At 38.5% G+C, this 15,647-nt stretch overlaps 1 protein-coding gene across 13 annotated transcripts in view; it reads left to right on the forward strand.

The window, feature by feature from the left end:
* Positions 1-15,647, forward strand: part of TNIK (TRAF2 and NCK interacting kinase) — a 298,380-nt gene that overhangs the window by 144,824 nt on the left and 137,909 nt on the right. For 12 of the 13 annotated variants that reach the window (XR_015794405.1, XM_088132086.1, XM_025172923.2 and 9 more), the window contains exons 3-4: positions 7,448-7,504; positions 13,803-13,928. Coding sequence is in view for 12 of the 13 variants with exons in the window: in XM_088132086.1 (XP_087988212.1) it covers positions 7,448-7,504; positions 13,803-13,928 (183 nt within the window). In the remaining variant the exon portion in view is untranslated. Of the gene's footprint in view, positions 1-7,097; positions 7,117-7,447; positions 7,505-13,802; positions 13,929-15,647 lie in introns of those variants that run through there. The other variant, XM_088132092.1, reaches the window with a different exon arrangement.

Below are 15,647 nucleotides of genomic sequence, written 5' to 3' on the forward strand. Positions count from 1 at the left end.
GAGGGACTAGAGGATACATTTGTAATATGATTCTACTGGGCTGTTTACTATTTAGTTTTGTCCCTTAGGATAAAAGGATAGAAAGTGAGAATTTATTTGTGCCACACCGTACGTTGAGTTACTATCACTTGGATGCTGTGCCTTAGCTATAAAGATGAAGCTGATAATGAAAAAGTTTGTTATCTCTGACCAGGTGGAATAGACAAAATGAGATGTTTTTCTCCTTTCTTTTTCTGTTGTTTTTGTTTAATGTTGCATTGGTTTTAACTGCCAGAAGCTGCCTGCATGGTGAATAAGCACTAGGAGGACCAAAATAAAATTTGTAATGGTCATCTTCACATCCTTTGACTTACTTGTTCTGGTATTATATACAAAAGGATGAAAGAAGGATGGGGAAAATGGGGCATATGAAAAGAAGAAAATGATATAGAAAAGCAAACTAACAAATCACGAGGTTGATGCTGCAGAACTGCAGGACCCAAACGAGGAAGAAGCGAGCTGGAGAAAGATTTCTTAATCACCACCGTTTTTTCATTCAGTCTTAGAGCACTGAAGGTGAAGGCAGCTTTTTATTTCCTGCAGAATTGGGAAAATACACTTTTAGAAAAACGTGGGTATCCAGACTAGTTAAGTAATATGCTAATAAACAAGTGTGCCTGTGTGTTTAAACTGTATACGTATGTGTTACAGATTGATTATGTGCCATCAAGTTGTCGAACCTTAGTGACCACATAGGCCAGTGTTGTCCAAACTTGGCCACTTTAAGATGAGTGGACTTCAACTCCCAGAATTCCCCAGCCAGCCATGCTGGCTGGGGAATTCTGGGAGTTGAAGTCCACTCATCTTAAAGTGGCCAAGTTTGGACAACACTGACACAGGCTTTGAGAATCTTGGCACCTGTGTCTCCCCCTCTCCATCTCCTGAGTAAGGAAGGAAAGTGGAATGCTTTCATTTTCTGTTTTGATGCCACAATTTCTTTTTATTTGTGGACTTAAAACCATGGTTTATTGTAACCATCATTAATTTAAACAAACTAGAATTAAGGTGTGGTTTCAGATCCTGTTCTTTTAACTAGCTATGGAATGAACCACCATTTAGATGTAATCAATCCATTTCCTTTGAGAAATCCTGGAGAATGAGTGGAGTACTAGATAGAGTCCATTGGAGTTGGGCAGCCAATAAATTTAAATAAATAAATAAAAATTTGAGGAGAGTAAATATTGCTCTTATCTTCAGAAAAAAAGAAAAAATGGAATATCCATGGAATTACATGCCACTCATTGTTATACAGATGCCTGAGCAAATTCTAGAAAACAATGTGAGAAGTGCCTTGAAAATTGCTAGAAATCAGCATGTATTTGGCAAAAACAAGCCATGTCAGACTAAACATTTATTATTTTGCTTGGAAAAGTTCTTTAACAGAGTGTTGGAACACTGTGGATATAGTATATCTTGACTTCAGCAAAGCATTTGACAGGGTAACCCATGATGAGTAACTTTGAATTGATTCTACTTGAAACCCATACTCAGAGAGTGCTCATCAAAGCAGATACTAACAGTTTTAGTCCTGGGACGGGTACTGATCAGCATTTTCATAATTACTTGGATGAAGAGCTAGGGAAATGTTTATCACATACTGGATATCCCAGCAATACAGCTAGAAGAGCAACAATATTCAAAATGATTTTGGTGAGTTAGAGAAGTGGGTTGAAAATAATTGAATGAAATGTAATAGAAATAATTGCAGAGCTCTTCATTTTAATAAAATAAATTAATCAAATGCACAGTTATAGAACACAGTATACTTTGGCAATATAATATGTGAAAATGACCTTGGAATTGGAATTGATCACAAGCTGAATATGTGTCAAAAGTGTGACATGGTTGCTAAGAAAGCAGACGATGTTTTAGGCTGCATCAGAAGCACATCATTTACAAAGAAATAGATCCACTATATTTGTGTTAGTCAGACCCCATCTTGAATACTGCTCTGTGTTTAGCTCTGGCCACTTTATTTTAAGAGGAACTGGAACTGAGGCAATCTGGAGGGTCAAGGGACTGGAAACATAGGTCTTATCCACCCCACATCCCACCCCACACGAATGTTTTGAATCTTAATGGGAGCCTTCTAATAGTTAAAACAGTTAACAGGAACTAATTATCAAGTGAGGTGGTGAGTTTTGCTTTGCTGGATGTTTTCAGAGGCTGGATGGTCATCTCTGAGGATGCTTTACTTTGGATTCCTGCTCAGGGATACAACCAAAGATGACAACTTTCAGTCTCTTCCCTTTGCTCAGGAAGGAGGAGATGGATAAAGATAATTTTATAATGATGAATTGTCAGCTGCTGGAAGATAGCTATATTATGTTGTGTGTCAGTTACTCCCCTTCCTGGATCGGGAGGCTCTCGGCACAGTCACTCATGCCCTGGTCACCTCCTGGTTGGATTACTGCAATGCATTCTACATGGGGCAACCTTTGAAGAGTATCTGGAAGCTGCAGCTGGTGCAAAATGCAGTGGCGCGGACAGTTCCGAATGCCCCCAGGGGGGCCCATATAACACCTCTGTTATGCGAGCTGCATTGGTTGCCGGTTTGCTTCCGGGTCTAATTCAAGGTGTTGGTTTTTAAAGCCCTTCATGGCACAGGACCAGGTTATCTGAGGAGCCATCTCGGCCCCATTATATCAGCCCGCCCCACTTGGGCCGGCAGAAGGGGCATGTCGCGGACCCCACCAGTAAAGGAATTTTGATTGGTGGGGTCTAGGAAGAGGGCCTTTTCTGCTGTGGCCCCAACCCTGTGGAACAGCTTACCACCTGAGGTGCCTTGTGCCTCCACTCTCCTGGCCTTCAGGAAGAGCGTGAAATCTTGGCTCACACCAGTGGAATTGGCTTGTGGGGTAATTGATTCTACCCCCCCCGTCATCTTGAATATTTTTAGTCTTTTTATGTATAGGATCTTTTTGTGTACTCTGACTTTTTAACTAATTAACATGGGTATTTATATTTTTAACTGTTTTTGTGTTTTACTTTAATCGTGAGCCGCCCAGAGTCACCCTCTGGGGGAGATGGGCGGCATACAATTAGATAGATAGATAGATAGATAGATAGATAGATAGATAGATAGATAGATAGATAGATAGATAGATAGATCCAGCTCACCAAAGCTGAAGGTCCTTGTGAGAATATATTTCATCTGTCTGTCTATCAAATTTTTAGCTGCCCATCTCACCAGAAGTGACTCTGGGTGGCATACAACAATCAAATACAACCACAATATAAAAATAATCATTATAAATATAGACAATCATTATTAAAAAATTTAAAAAGCATTAAAAATTAGTATATACAAACTCCAAATGAAGAGAGACGTATAGCAACCACATAACACGCACAATAGGGGAGCCACTGGTGATTTCTCTTAAGGCAAATATCTAATCTTCAAATTTGCCTTGTCTCAACAAACGAGATGAGCATTTCCTCTTCTTTTTCCCCCGTATCCTTTTTCTTATAAGAACTCAGTTTTATTGTATTAGCAGTGTCAGAGGGATTGATTCTTTTGCCCAAACTCAGCGCTATTTGTGTTTTATGTGAACTGAAAAACTGCACAACATTTGGCATTACTTGAATTAATAATAATTTCATGTAGGGACTGTGTTGTCTCCAGATCAGTGATTCCAATTAAGGGAGTAGCCCTACTGAAAACTAACCAAAGAACAGAAAATTCCAGCACTAGTAGCTTTGTCTTCTGCGTTTGAGTCAGTGTTGACTTCTGGAGTAGCCCCTGCAGTTTTCTTGGCAAGATTTCATAAATGGTTTGCCCTTGCCTCCTCCTTCCTAGGGCTGAGAGAGAGTGACTGGCCCAAGGTCACCCAGCTGGCTTTGTGCTTAAGGTGGGACTAGAAATCACATTCTCCCAGTTTCTAGCGTGGTGCCTTAACCACTACACCAAACTGGCTCTTTGTAGAGTTTATTACAGCTGTAATAGTAAACTGTGTATAATTACAAGACATAATTCTGTGGCTGGTTTCCAAATTCACAGTACATTTGGTATTACAAGAATTTGGCTTTCCTTGGTACAGAGTTTGGGATGGAATTTTAATTGTAGCTCAGGCAGCATGTAATTCTGCATTTTTGTATGTATGCACATTTGGCATTAGAGTATATAATAGTACTTGTGAGTTTAATAGCTTATGTGCAATTGTATTAATAGGTACTAGGTTCATGAAAGACGGGTTTGGTAAACAGAGGTTAATTAGAGCAGGATTATTGCCTTTAAGCTTTGCTTATAGGATTTCTAGAAGCATCTCTGGCCTTTGGTGGAAATAGGTTGCTTGACAGATGTTCCTTCTTTATCTCATCCAATAAAGTCCTTCCTCTTATTCCTTACGTGTAGATTTATTTCTATCCAGCTAATCTTCTTGTTGGAAGGAGCGACAATAGTTCAGTAACAGAGTACCTGGTATTTTATGCAACGTTTCAGGTTTAGACTTCAGTGCTCTCTGCATAAAACTGGAAAATAACCCTGCCTAAAATGTTGGAAACTTGTATCAATTAGTCTTGGTAGTATTAGTAGTGCATTGATTTTCTTCACTTTAAGATGGCTTACTCCCAAATCAGCAAATTTTGATTTTGGGTCTCCAGTTATTATTAAACTATATTTATCATCATCCCCATGTTGGCTGGGGATGATGGGGGAGTCATTATGAATCAACATCTGAAGACCCAGGATACTTTATCTGTTGTCATTATTCATGGACACTGGATTCATACTTACATAATACCTTGACATTCTTGAGTTTACCAGTTATGGGGTTGTGCTTTAAGGACAATTAGAGAAATCATTTTATGCCTAAATGAATATCCAGTCAGAAACAATGACAGCTTTGAAATTTCCACTTGGATAAATTTGCAATTTGAGACACTGAGTTTCTATCCAGGTAAGCTTAGATACTGTGGCTGGAGATGAAAAACATTCCAAAGGATGTTCCACTGTGGATATTATATACAATAATACAATACGTCTATTGAAAAAGCAGTAGACATGCAGATGCATGTTTGATGGACTCAGCAAATAGTGGCAAAGACTGCAGTTGAGTTGAAAATCTGTCCTAATTAACACAAAGATGGAGCCCAAGGCAAAAAATCCAAGGATGTTGAAAACATTACATGAATAAGTGACCTGTGCTCTCTGCTAAAGGTCCATTTCATTCCTCATCCCCAGCTGCCACTTCCTCTCTCCAATGGAAAGGCCTTGTGTAGACTAGCACGACAAAAATCTATTAATCCTAGGGCTTAGCAGAGAATTTCTCTTGCCACTTTTTCTACCTTTCAGAGAATAAGCTTTAAAAATTATTTGAAAGGGGAAGAATATTTTAGAGAAATTGGTGGGTGAGGTGTAGTGCTTCTGCACTTATCTAATGATATGGCATCTAAGAAGTGTGTGTGTATCTGTGTGTGTGTAGATTCCTGTCCTAGGTATAGGGATAGGCTAGATGTTCTTGAAGGTCTCTTTCAACTCTTAGGTTCTATGATTTTGTGTCAGGTTTTCACTGCACTATGCTCTCCCCAGCAGTCTCCCTGACTTCTTACACTCCTGTTAAATCATTAATGGAGATTGCTACTCCCATTCTACTGTCCATTCTACTGTCACCACTGAAAGAGAGTTCTCCTGTTGAGAAATTACTGAGAAATTTCTCCTTCCCTTGAAGAAATTTGAACAAATTGTCTGCCTGGTTTCTCATTTCAGAAGTTGGGTGGAGAATTTGGAAATATTCTGTTTATTTCACCAGTTCTGGTTATTTCACTAATAGCTAGCAGGTCAGAAGTCACTAACAAATATGTGTGTGGCACCACATGTAGCGAACATTACATATCCAGACCTCTGTATATTGGAACAGTTTTACCTGTAGTCTAATTGTCAGCTATATAGTAGCAGTAGCTGTTTCTCCTTGTTTGTGTCTGACATACTACCATTTCTGCTATCTGGAGACTGGTGGCACTTCTACTTCAAATAAAGTTGTTAATGGTTAGGTTAGATTTTTTCCCCTGCCCTCTCTGAAGCCTCAAAAGTGATTGCAGTATATCCAGAGATTAAGGGCAATATACATTTAGATATATAACATATAAAATATCATCAGATGGGTAGAGGATAGAGCTCTACTTTGAACAGTTGTGCAGAATTGGGAATTTTGGCCAGAGTACCTCTGTTCACCCTTTGATGTAGGCCAGTTCAAGAAACAGGCAATGCTCTTTATTGTTGTAGGGTAGAATAATAGAATCTTGAAAGCCTGTCAAAATTGCTGTCTGTCCTATCTTATATCCAAGAAAATCAAAGTGAGGTTATTTTGATTTTCTTTCTCACACTTTCCTCTTTCTCGGGATTGAATAATCTTTTCTAGAAGTCCTCCCTTAACATTTCATTCTTTCCTTTCCCTTTCTTAAGGCCTGGTCTACATTCCTTCACAAGCTCACACTTTTACGGATTTAGAATGAGTGGTTATTCCTTTTTGTGAAGGTTGGAATAACAGAATAGTGGTGGCTCCAGGTTTAGCATCAGTAGTATTCCTGAAAACTCCAAAACATTTGAAAATTTAAACAATATGCCTGTGTACATATGTATGGCACACTGTATATAAAACTATTCTCATAAATGATTTTCTCTGGTGACCTTCAGTATTCACTTCTGGACATGGGCTGAGACTGTATCTTATGATCTCCTGGAAGGCAAAACCCAGAAATTGCTGCTGCTGTTACTGTGGAGTCTGTTACTGTTGTCATATTGTCATATGAGTGCTTTGATGCACTGCCAATAGCCCAGTAGATTACTGACAAAACCACCCACATTAGTCTTCCTGATCACTTAGGAGGGAAATGTAGATGCAAAAACTACTTCTATCAGAGTGAACAGATATATTTGGCTATCTGCATGGAGTGGCTGACTGGAGTGGAATGTAATTGCATATTTCATGTGTTCTCTACTTTGACTCAGTGACCCTATTTGGATAATTAGATATTATGAATGCTCCTTTGTGTCTGTTTCCACACCACTCCCTGCAAAGGAGATACTTAAGAATGTCAGATTGGTAAAGTTGTGTGACTGACCAGGTCCTTTGCTAAGTAAGTCTCCTATGCAGTCATTTTGCAATCAGGATTGTTACACATTCTCAACATTTGAAATGTGTCCCCAAGCCAAAATGTTTGCCTGCCCCTGAAATCTGTTAAATATATGTCTTGATAGATAATCAAGCTAATGAAGTGATGCTGTTGACTACTAACTTCACATTACTTATCTTAAGGGAATGAGGCAATGAAGCAGGAATAAATTATATTTGGAGATAAAGCCTGTCCAATTTATGAGGATTGATGATTTCAAAGCTTTGTTGATAAAGTATTGGCCCTAATGTGCAACTGTGAAACTTAACTGATTTATTTGTTTGATTTGTTCTAGGGTCGTCATGTTAAAACAGGGCAGCTTGCAGCTATTAAAGTCATGGATGTTACTGGGGTAATGTATTCTTATCTCACTTTCTTAATTTATGTATCTGTCTGATTAAAGTGCAAGGCAATTCACTCAAGAATTTGGAAGCATCCAGAAATTATTTAAATGTTGATTTGGTTTCCATTGGCTTGGGTAGCAAGAATACACATAGAGAATTGTCAATAATCACAGTATTTTTTTAAGTTCATTTCAAATAAAGGCCAGCATCAAGGCATTTATGGTCTTCAGCAAAAAAAAAAAAAAAAAAAAACCAGTGACAAAGGAGAGCTAATATCTGACTTGTTTTTTTTTTGTTTTTTTGTTTTACTGCTGTTCAATACATTGTTTGTTATGTGCTTTGATGAGCAAGCAGAGACCTGCACAAGGTACAATGGTAATTGCCATTTAATCATTTATTTGTTCCCACTCTCTGGAAAACGGTGAGGATTGAGTCTCACTACACCAGTTTGGCAACTCTTTCTGGTGTCAGATGTCGGATGCAAAAGAAAAGAAAATACAGGTAGTCCCTGGGTTAAGAACGCCTGGTGTACAGATGCCCCATAGTTAAAAACGGAGCCTATTATAGCAAAATTAAATGCATAATGATTTGAGTTAAATTCACAATGGTTCAAGTTAATTACACAATACTATTTATACAGTATTATACAATAATACTGTTCTGGCTTACATCCAAATTTGACTGAAGGACAGACCTTGGGAATGGAACTCGTTCCTAAACTGGGGACTACCTGTATTATAAACATTTCTGAAATTTCACAAGAAAACTAAATCTTATATGGTTTCATAGCCAGGCACAAACAGTCCTTCAAAATTCCATACACTACTTGTGGACAAAGGAGTTGGCTGGACAATTACTCTGTGTTTGTCTAAAAGAAGTAAATATTCTCCAAAAGTTTCTTAAAGGAAGGACTCTCCTCAATGGCAACAGTTGTGTCATTACTGAAGAAACAAAACAGGAGGACTTCTCTTGAGCTATAATTAAAGCATGAGAAGCCAGAGAGGCTGCAGGCTTCTGGAGAGATGATTATACTATGAAAAATGGGATATGCACGCATATCCTTTGGACACCTCGTCACAAAATAAGTGGAGAACATCACACTCCATTCATGAAAAGTTCTCTGAAATTATCTTCCATTTTAGAACACTTTATAAAGTATCCTGTTTTGTCCAATTTGAATAATAACTGGTACGAAAACAAAACAGAACTTATGTGCCTGGCACTAATTTTAGCACCCTCTCCTGAAATATCCTAAGAGGCAAGTGTGAACACTGGTATTCAGATAACATGTTTGATTTAGGCCACTAACCATAAATACATTTAACAATGAAACAGTGAAATATTTTTATTATAGCCATTTTCATTAATTTGGGGGATGTTTGCCTGAGTAGGAGCAGATGCTGCTTGCTGACTCCAGCCTTATGCCCAAGCTCCATTTCTACCAACTAAGAGATTGTCTAATGCCTTCCTTGCCTACACAAATTCTCTGCCTTGGAACCTTTTCTTTTGGAGTTTCAGTTTCTTGATCACTCCAGTTGGCCTTACCTTTACTTTTTCCAGCTTTTGAGATCCAGTTTTGTCAAACAGCCAGATGGGTCAGCATGTTTTCATACCTGTGGTCCTATCAATAGCAAACAGTTAGTTGCTATTGATCTAGACGTCTGTAATACCTTTTGTGTTGGTTGCCTCCTCTGTCTACATCACTGTAGCATTGTCCATCCTTTAAAACTAATAAATTCCTAATCCTTATGTTATAGGGGATACCTGTTCATTGTTGCTGCTTGTGCTGAATACTTGTCAGTCTTCCCAGGTAGACCAGACAGGAAACACAACCTGATGAGCTAATTCTACTTTATTGTAAGGCTACATTAACAGTATCTTGCAAGCCTGAAAGTACAAATCTCCCCCATTTCTTTTTACAGCCTGATAAGTTAGGGAGGGTCTTTTCTGAGTTTCTTTCTCTGCCTGTTATGCAGCTGCGGGCTGCCCCCCTCTTATTGTTCCCCAGGCAGCATCTCTTCCCCTCATCTCCCAAGGTCATTCCCACTTACCTTTACAATACTGTAATGTGGATAAAATAATGATTTGATAATGATTCATTTCGGTTTAATTTCATTCATGGGTATGCATTTTTACCCAAAGAAGTTTGAGTAGAGATATTTACTCTAAGAATATGGCAAATGATTTTACTGCATCACTTCGCAATATTTGAATATGTAGTGTATGCAACTGCCTTACTGATAGACTTGTGAATTTGCTAGCTTTTTTCAGTTAATAGCACCTGCCCTGCTCTGTCTGGACTTGGAAGCTGGACAATATTTGGATAGGATACTATCAGGAAATACCAGTGCTGTAGATTAGGCTTAGAAATCTCCCTTCTGTCCAAAAATAAATTCCAGAAGAAAGAAGTGGCAAAGTGCTTTTGTACTGCTGTCAAGAGTATTGTGTAGACTTTACTTTCTCTAATATTTCTAGTTTGTATATTGGTTTGGTGTCCCCCTTGTAAGAGGCTTCCAATGGAAATTGATGGAGTTCTGCTCTAAGCATGTACTGATATGCAGGGCAAATAAATCAGACAAGACAGGGAAAGTGAATGCATGGGGGCTTCAGAGGAAAAGAACTATTGGTAAAGTCCATTCAAGCAAAGATATTTTGATGGAAGAAACAGGACCTTAGATAGCTCCAAGTGAAGCTTCTTAGTCAGATAAGTGACAGGTGGTTGTTTCAATAATAACCTTCTAAAAATAGCTGAAGCCATACGTACTCAGTGCCATCTCCACTGGATTATTTTTTTAAGGGACATTGTCTGTCTTTTGTAGACCTTAGTTAATGCAGAGCAGAAGAAGCAAAGATTCTGCTAGAGCATGCTGGCTGGGGAATTCTGGGAGTTGAAATCCACACAACTTAAAAGTTGCTCAGGTTGAGAAACACTGTACTAGAGACTTCTATCAATATACCATACAGTTTCAGTGCTCCAACCCTCAAGCTAATAGTTCTTGTGTGATTCTTGTGACCGTTGTTGAGTGGAGAATTCTAGGAGTTGAAGTTCACTTATCTTAAAGTTGCCAAGTTTGAAAAACGCTGTGCTAGAGTTAGGTTTTCCTCTAACTCAAAAGTTGATGTCAAGACATCCTAAGAGAGATAAGCAATTTTCTTAACCCTGTAGGTTTATTTCTTGTCTGTTCCTCCATTTTTCTTGATCCATTTGTGGGGAATGCCTTAGCAGAATCCACTCAAATACTGTATGAGGTCCTGAGAGCTAGGTTAAGAAAAGAAGCTGGATTCTTTATGGCTTCATTCTTTTCTTACTACTAGTCCTCATGGTCTCAACTTACTGCTTTCTAGAGCATATTATTCTAACATTCTGTGTAAAAAGCCTTTCAAATACTGAATCTGGATTTTTTTTCTCCCTCAAAAGAAAATGCTACTGAATGGTATGCATATATAGTGCTATATTTAGGAAATGTTTTTTCAACAATACATATATCATTAAGAAACTTATATGACAAAAAGAACAGCCAGAGAGAAAACTTCATTGATTAGTTGCCTGACTATATCAAAAAACTATAAAACCAATACAGAGAAAATAGTAGGACATATTCATAATAAATTGTCACCCCTACATTAACCCCAATCTCTTCTAGATAGTCTGTTCTCTTGAAATGGCCTCTGATATAAAAATTGCAATCTTGCTACTGATATGCATGTTTGTTCCCTGCAAGAAGTAAGACAGTTTCTCTTGAGTATCTCTGGTGAACCAGCTGTTGAAGACATTGTACATATCCTGTTTGATTGCAAACTATATTCTGCAGAAAGAACTGTTTACTTAGATCCTTATTTAAAAACTAAAAAATATTGGGACACCCAGGAGTCAAAAGGGATTTTCAAAGTATTCAGCTTGCTATTCTTTTCATGGAGAAAATAAACAATGTGCTTCCTACATAAACACAGGAGGAAAAGTATAAAATGACTTAACTTTTTTTGGAAATGTAAGCACTCTAGGAATTGCTTAATAAGAGTTTTAATTCACTAAAAACCACATGCTATTTTTAAGACTTATGGTTACATGTCTTGCCTAGAAATACAGTGTGAGATTGTCTTCCAAAAGAGTTTATTTTAAAAACACAACTAAATTAAGCCAGCTCCTTGCATTCTCTCACACACATATTCAGCAACTTCTCCCTTCTTGCATTCTTTCTCTTACATATGTCTGTTCCCCCTCATTCATTCACTAAAACATAAGCTCCCATCCCATTCATTCATACACAGACACAACTCTCTTTCCATCCTTCCACATCTCACACATACACTTTGCAATTCTTCTGTGAGTTCTGCATCAAAAATGACAACAGTTTTGTCCCAGCCTTTAATAGGTTTTAAAAGAGAGATAGGCAGCCTTTAGTCCTAGAGTCATATGAGACTCTTGGAGTTCCCTCTGACATTGATAGCTGAAAACTGATAGCAGATTATTGCCATTTTGCGGGTGGGAGTGGGTGATGCACGAACACTACAGTGTAATCTCAAAAATTGGCATATTCAAATGACAAAGAAAACCTCAAAAATTATTCTCACACCCAGTCTCATATTTATGATGCAGCCTTTTAACACCCCTCCCTCCCGTTATGTATGGCCCAAACGGTTGCTCATACCTTTGTTTGTCTTCAAACAAACAAAAACCTTTTTTAAAAAAATCTGTGTACATTTTGAAAATGAGAGCCAGTTTGGTGTAGTAGTTAAGGCATCCGGGTAGAATCCAGGAGTCTGTGAGTTCTAATCCTGCCTTAGGCATGAAGCCAGTTGGGTGATCTTGGGCCAGTCACTCTCTCAGCCCTAGGAAGAAGAAGGCAAGGGCAAACCACTTCCGAAAAACCTTGCCAAGAAAACTGCAGGGACTTGTCTAGGGAGTTGTGTATGTGTGTGTTCGTTCTTTGAATGAGAAAGGTTGTGTGATTTTGCTTTATTTCATCAGATGCAAGGACCAGGGAATGTAGAGGATAGAAAACAGGATGGGGGGGGGTATGTATACATATGTACATACACAAACATACCACATGCTGAATTCTATATGAAAGAGGAAGAGTAACATTTATTCAGTTAACAGCCAGCAAAATTTACAAAATATACAACACGAGAGTAAATCAAATGAATGAGGTAAAATAACAACATAGCAGAATCTCTATAATAAAAGTGTAACACAAGCTAAGTAACTAATACAATGACAGAATCTGCATTGAATCTGAAGTGGTTATTCCTGGAACCAGTTATGTCTTATTTTCATTGTGGACACACATCATTTGGCTACTGTGCAAGTAATGAAGGGTTTCGAATGTTCAAGAAGATGATATGCATAGAAGTTGTCTGGCCTTCCTGGGGATATGAAAGAGAGAGAAATGTGTGTGTGTGCTGCTTATTTTCTTTATTCACATTCTACCAACCAGTTCTAAGCCCCTCTAGCATTATTGCTTTCTTTCACTTCCCCCTGTCATTAGTTCATCTTCAGTCCACCAACCTCTCCATATTTTGGTTTTGCACATGTGTGGTAGAGCATTTCCTACTTTGTGGCTCATAAATTCCAGGCCCCATTTAAGCTTCAGTTGGAATTGAGTAGAATACTGTATTAGTTTGAGTGGAAAGCAGAACCGTATGCCTTTAGTACAAACTAAAATTGACTTGCAAATTTGGATTGTAAAAGCTAGGTTGAACTAGATATCTGTAAGGCAGTTTGCACATTTCACAGATTCTTCTTTTGGAGGTTGTCTTTTTCATTAATCAGAGGCTCCTTTAAATCAACTTTTTTCTGATGTGCAAATGGTGGCCACACCCAGAAAGGAGTAGATGGGCTAAGGATAAAAGCTAAATGAATTTTGATTTCACTTCCCTTTAAATTGTTTAAATATAGTTAATAAGATTATTCTCTAGTCATATGTTCCTCCTCCTTCATTTGTCAGATTAAAATTACAGTTTGATAACTATTTTTGGAGGTCTCTAGAGGCTGCATCCAAGTCTTTCAGGGGTGCTTGTGATTGTAAAGTCTTTGATTGTTTATCTCTACTTTAAGCCAATTAACTTCATTGTTGCATGGAGCCAAAATACTGAGCAGCCTAATGTAAAGAAAATGGAAAATATTTACAAGTGGAGCTAAATTTATTCTCTAATAAAGAGATAAAAGAGGAAGCAGGGTGGTGAAAATAAAAGCAAATCAATTGTTTTTGTTTGTCTTCATCAATTGATGAAGAGAAATAATTCCTGGTAATAAGCCTGTTGTTTGAGTTGATGGCACTGATTACTTTTTTTCTTTTTATCCAGGATGAAGAAGAAGAGATTAAACAAGAAATTAACATGCTAAAGAAATATTCTCATCACCGAAATATTGCTACTTATTATGGTGCTTTCATTAAAAAGAACCCACCAGGAATGGATGATCAGCTCTGGGTAATCCAATGCTTTTGTTTTTATTTTAACAATCTTCACTTCATTCACTGTGGTTGGACAAATCTTAAATATAAGCAGTGTGTCAGCAAGTGGTAATATCTGCCCAGCTGTGGTTAATTTGGAAGTTAAGTAGGTTTGAGACCTGGCTAGTACTTGAATGAGGAACCACCAAGCATATCAGAACTATAGGCAAGATTGGGAAGTTGCAAAAATTTCCTTTAAGGAGATAATGGCAAACCACTTCTACGCCATGTAGTCATCAGGAGCTGAGTTTGATTAGATAGAAGAGAGACTTTACTGCAACTGGTACAGGTAGTCCTCACTTAACAACCCTAATTGGGACTGGCAACTCGACTGCTAAACGAAGCAGTCATTAAATGGGAAATCACATGACAGCGTTTGTGCTTTCCAGCTGAAAAGAGACAAGACTACTCAGTTTCACACCTTTGGCTTTTGTTTGCCTCTTAACCCTCCCTCGCTCTTTGGAATGCTCAAGTGCCTGCTTACTGTCTTGTACACTTTGAAAGCAATGCGATTGCACCAGCCGCCCGCAATACGCATACAGTGTATTCTCTTGAAATCCCTTCCTCTCCAATCTCTCCACTCTGCAAAGCAAGGGGAGGAAAAAAGTAAGCAGTTTCTGCAGGCAATCTCTTCTTTGCCTGACCCTCCCGCCCCCCCCCCCCCCCCACTGCAAAGTGGAATGAATGGATAGGAAGGGTTGCAAGAGAGTAAGCTGTTTGCTCTTCTACATATCGAAAGCAATGCAGTCGTGCTGGCAGCCCAGGGCTGGAAGCCACGGGTGTACTACACAGTTTACAGTACTGTCTTGAAATCTCTTCCTCTCCAATTTCTCTGCTCTGAGGTGGGGGGGAAGCAAGCGATTTCTTTAGGCAAGCTCTCCTTTGCCTGACCTTTTTCTGCTGCCGGTACGATTGCATTGCTTTTGATGTGTGGAAGAACAAATAGTTTACAATCCCTTCCTCTCCAATCTCTCTGCTCTGCAAGAGTGGGAAAAAAAAAAACACAGATCAGGCACAGAACAACACGTACTGATTGTAATGGCAATCACGTGACTGAGGGATACTGTGAAGGTCATAAATGATCGTAAATTGGCCATAACGTTATTTTTTTCAGCACTGTCATAACTTTGAACAGTTGCTGAACAAGCGGTTGGTAAGTGAGGATTACCTATACTGCAATCCCAGGACTGTTCCAAGGAGGAACTTTGGAGAATCAGTAGCTGATTTGTCTTCCATTTGTGCTTGGGTGTGTTTTAAATGCTCTGTTCCTTAAATCATCTGCAAATCAATTTATGGGAGGTGACACTGTTCTTCTTGTAATATAGTTCAGTTTGAAACAGGTACAATATCCATTCAGATTCCATAGCTGTGTTTGCATAACATGTGATGTAGAGCTTAAGCTTCTAGGGCTTTGGTTTTTCTGGGGTTTGGGGAGCCTAATTTTTATTTTTCTCTCCTCTTATTGCTGGTAAGTAGACATTGGTACCTGCAGAATGGCTTACAAAGCATAACAAAGCAGTGAAGATGCATCTGCAGGAAATATTTCATTCTGTGTTTATTCCTCCACCCAGTTCTTTTGGTTAGCCTCCTACCTGGGATCAGGCAAAATAGATGGTATGGCTTCATTTTCCTTCCTTTTCAGCTAGGTCTTTTCAGCTTGAGTTAGCTTTAATAACAATGTTAATCATTTTCAGTA

This window comes from Python bivittatus, unplaced genomic scaffold, assembly GCF_059951505.1.
Source record: "Python bivittatus isolate LINGU-HERP-01145 unplaced genomic scaffold, Pbiv_v1 ctg000980_np1212, whole genome shotgun sequence".
Classification (NCBI taxonomy): domain Eukaryota; kingdom Metazoa; phylum Chordata; class Lepidosauria; order Squamata; family Pythonidae; genus Python; species Python bivittatus.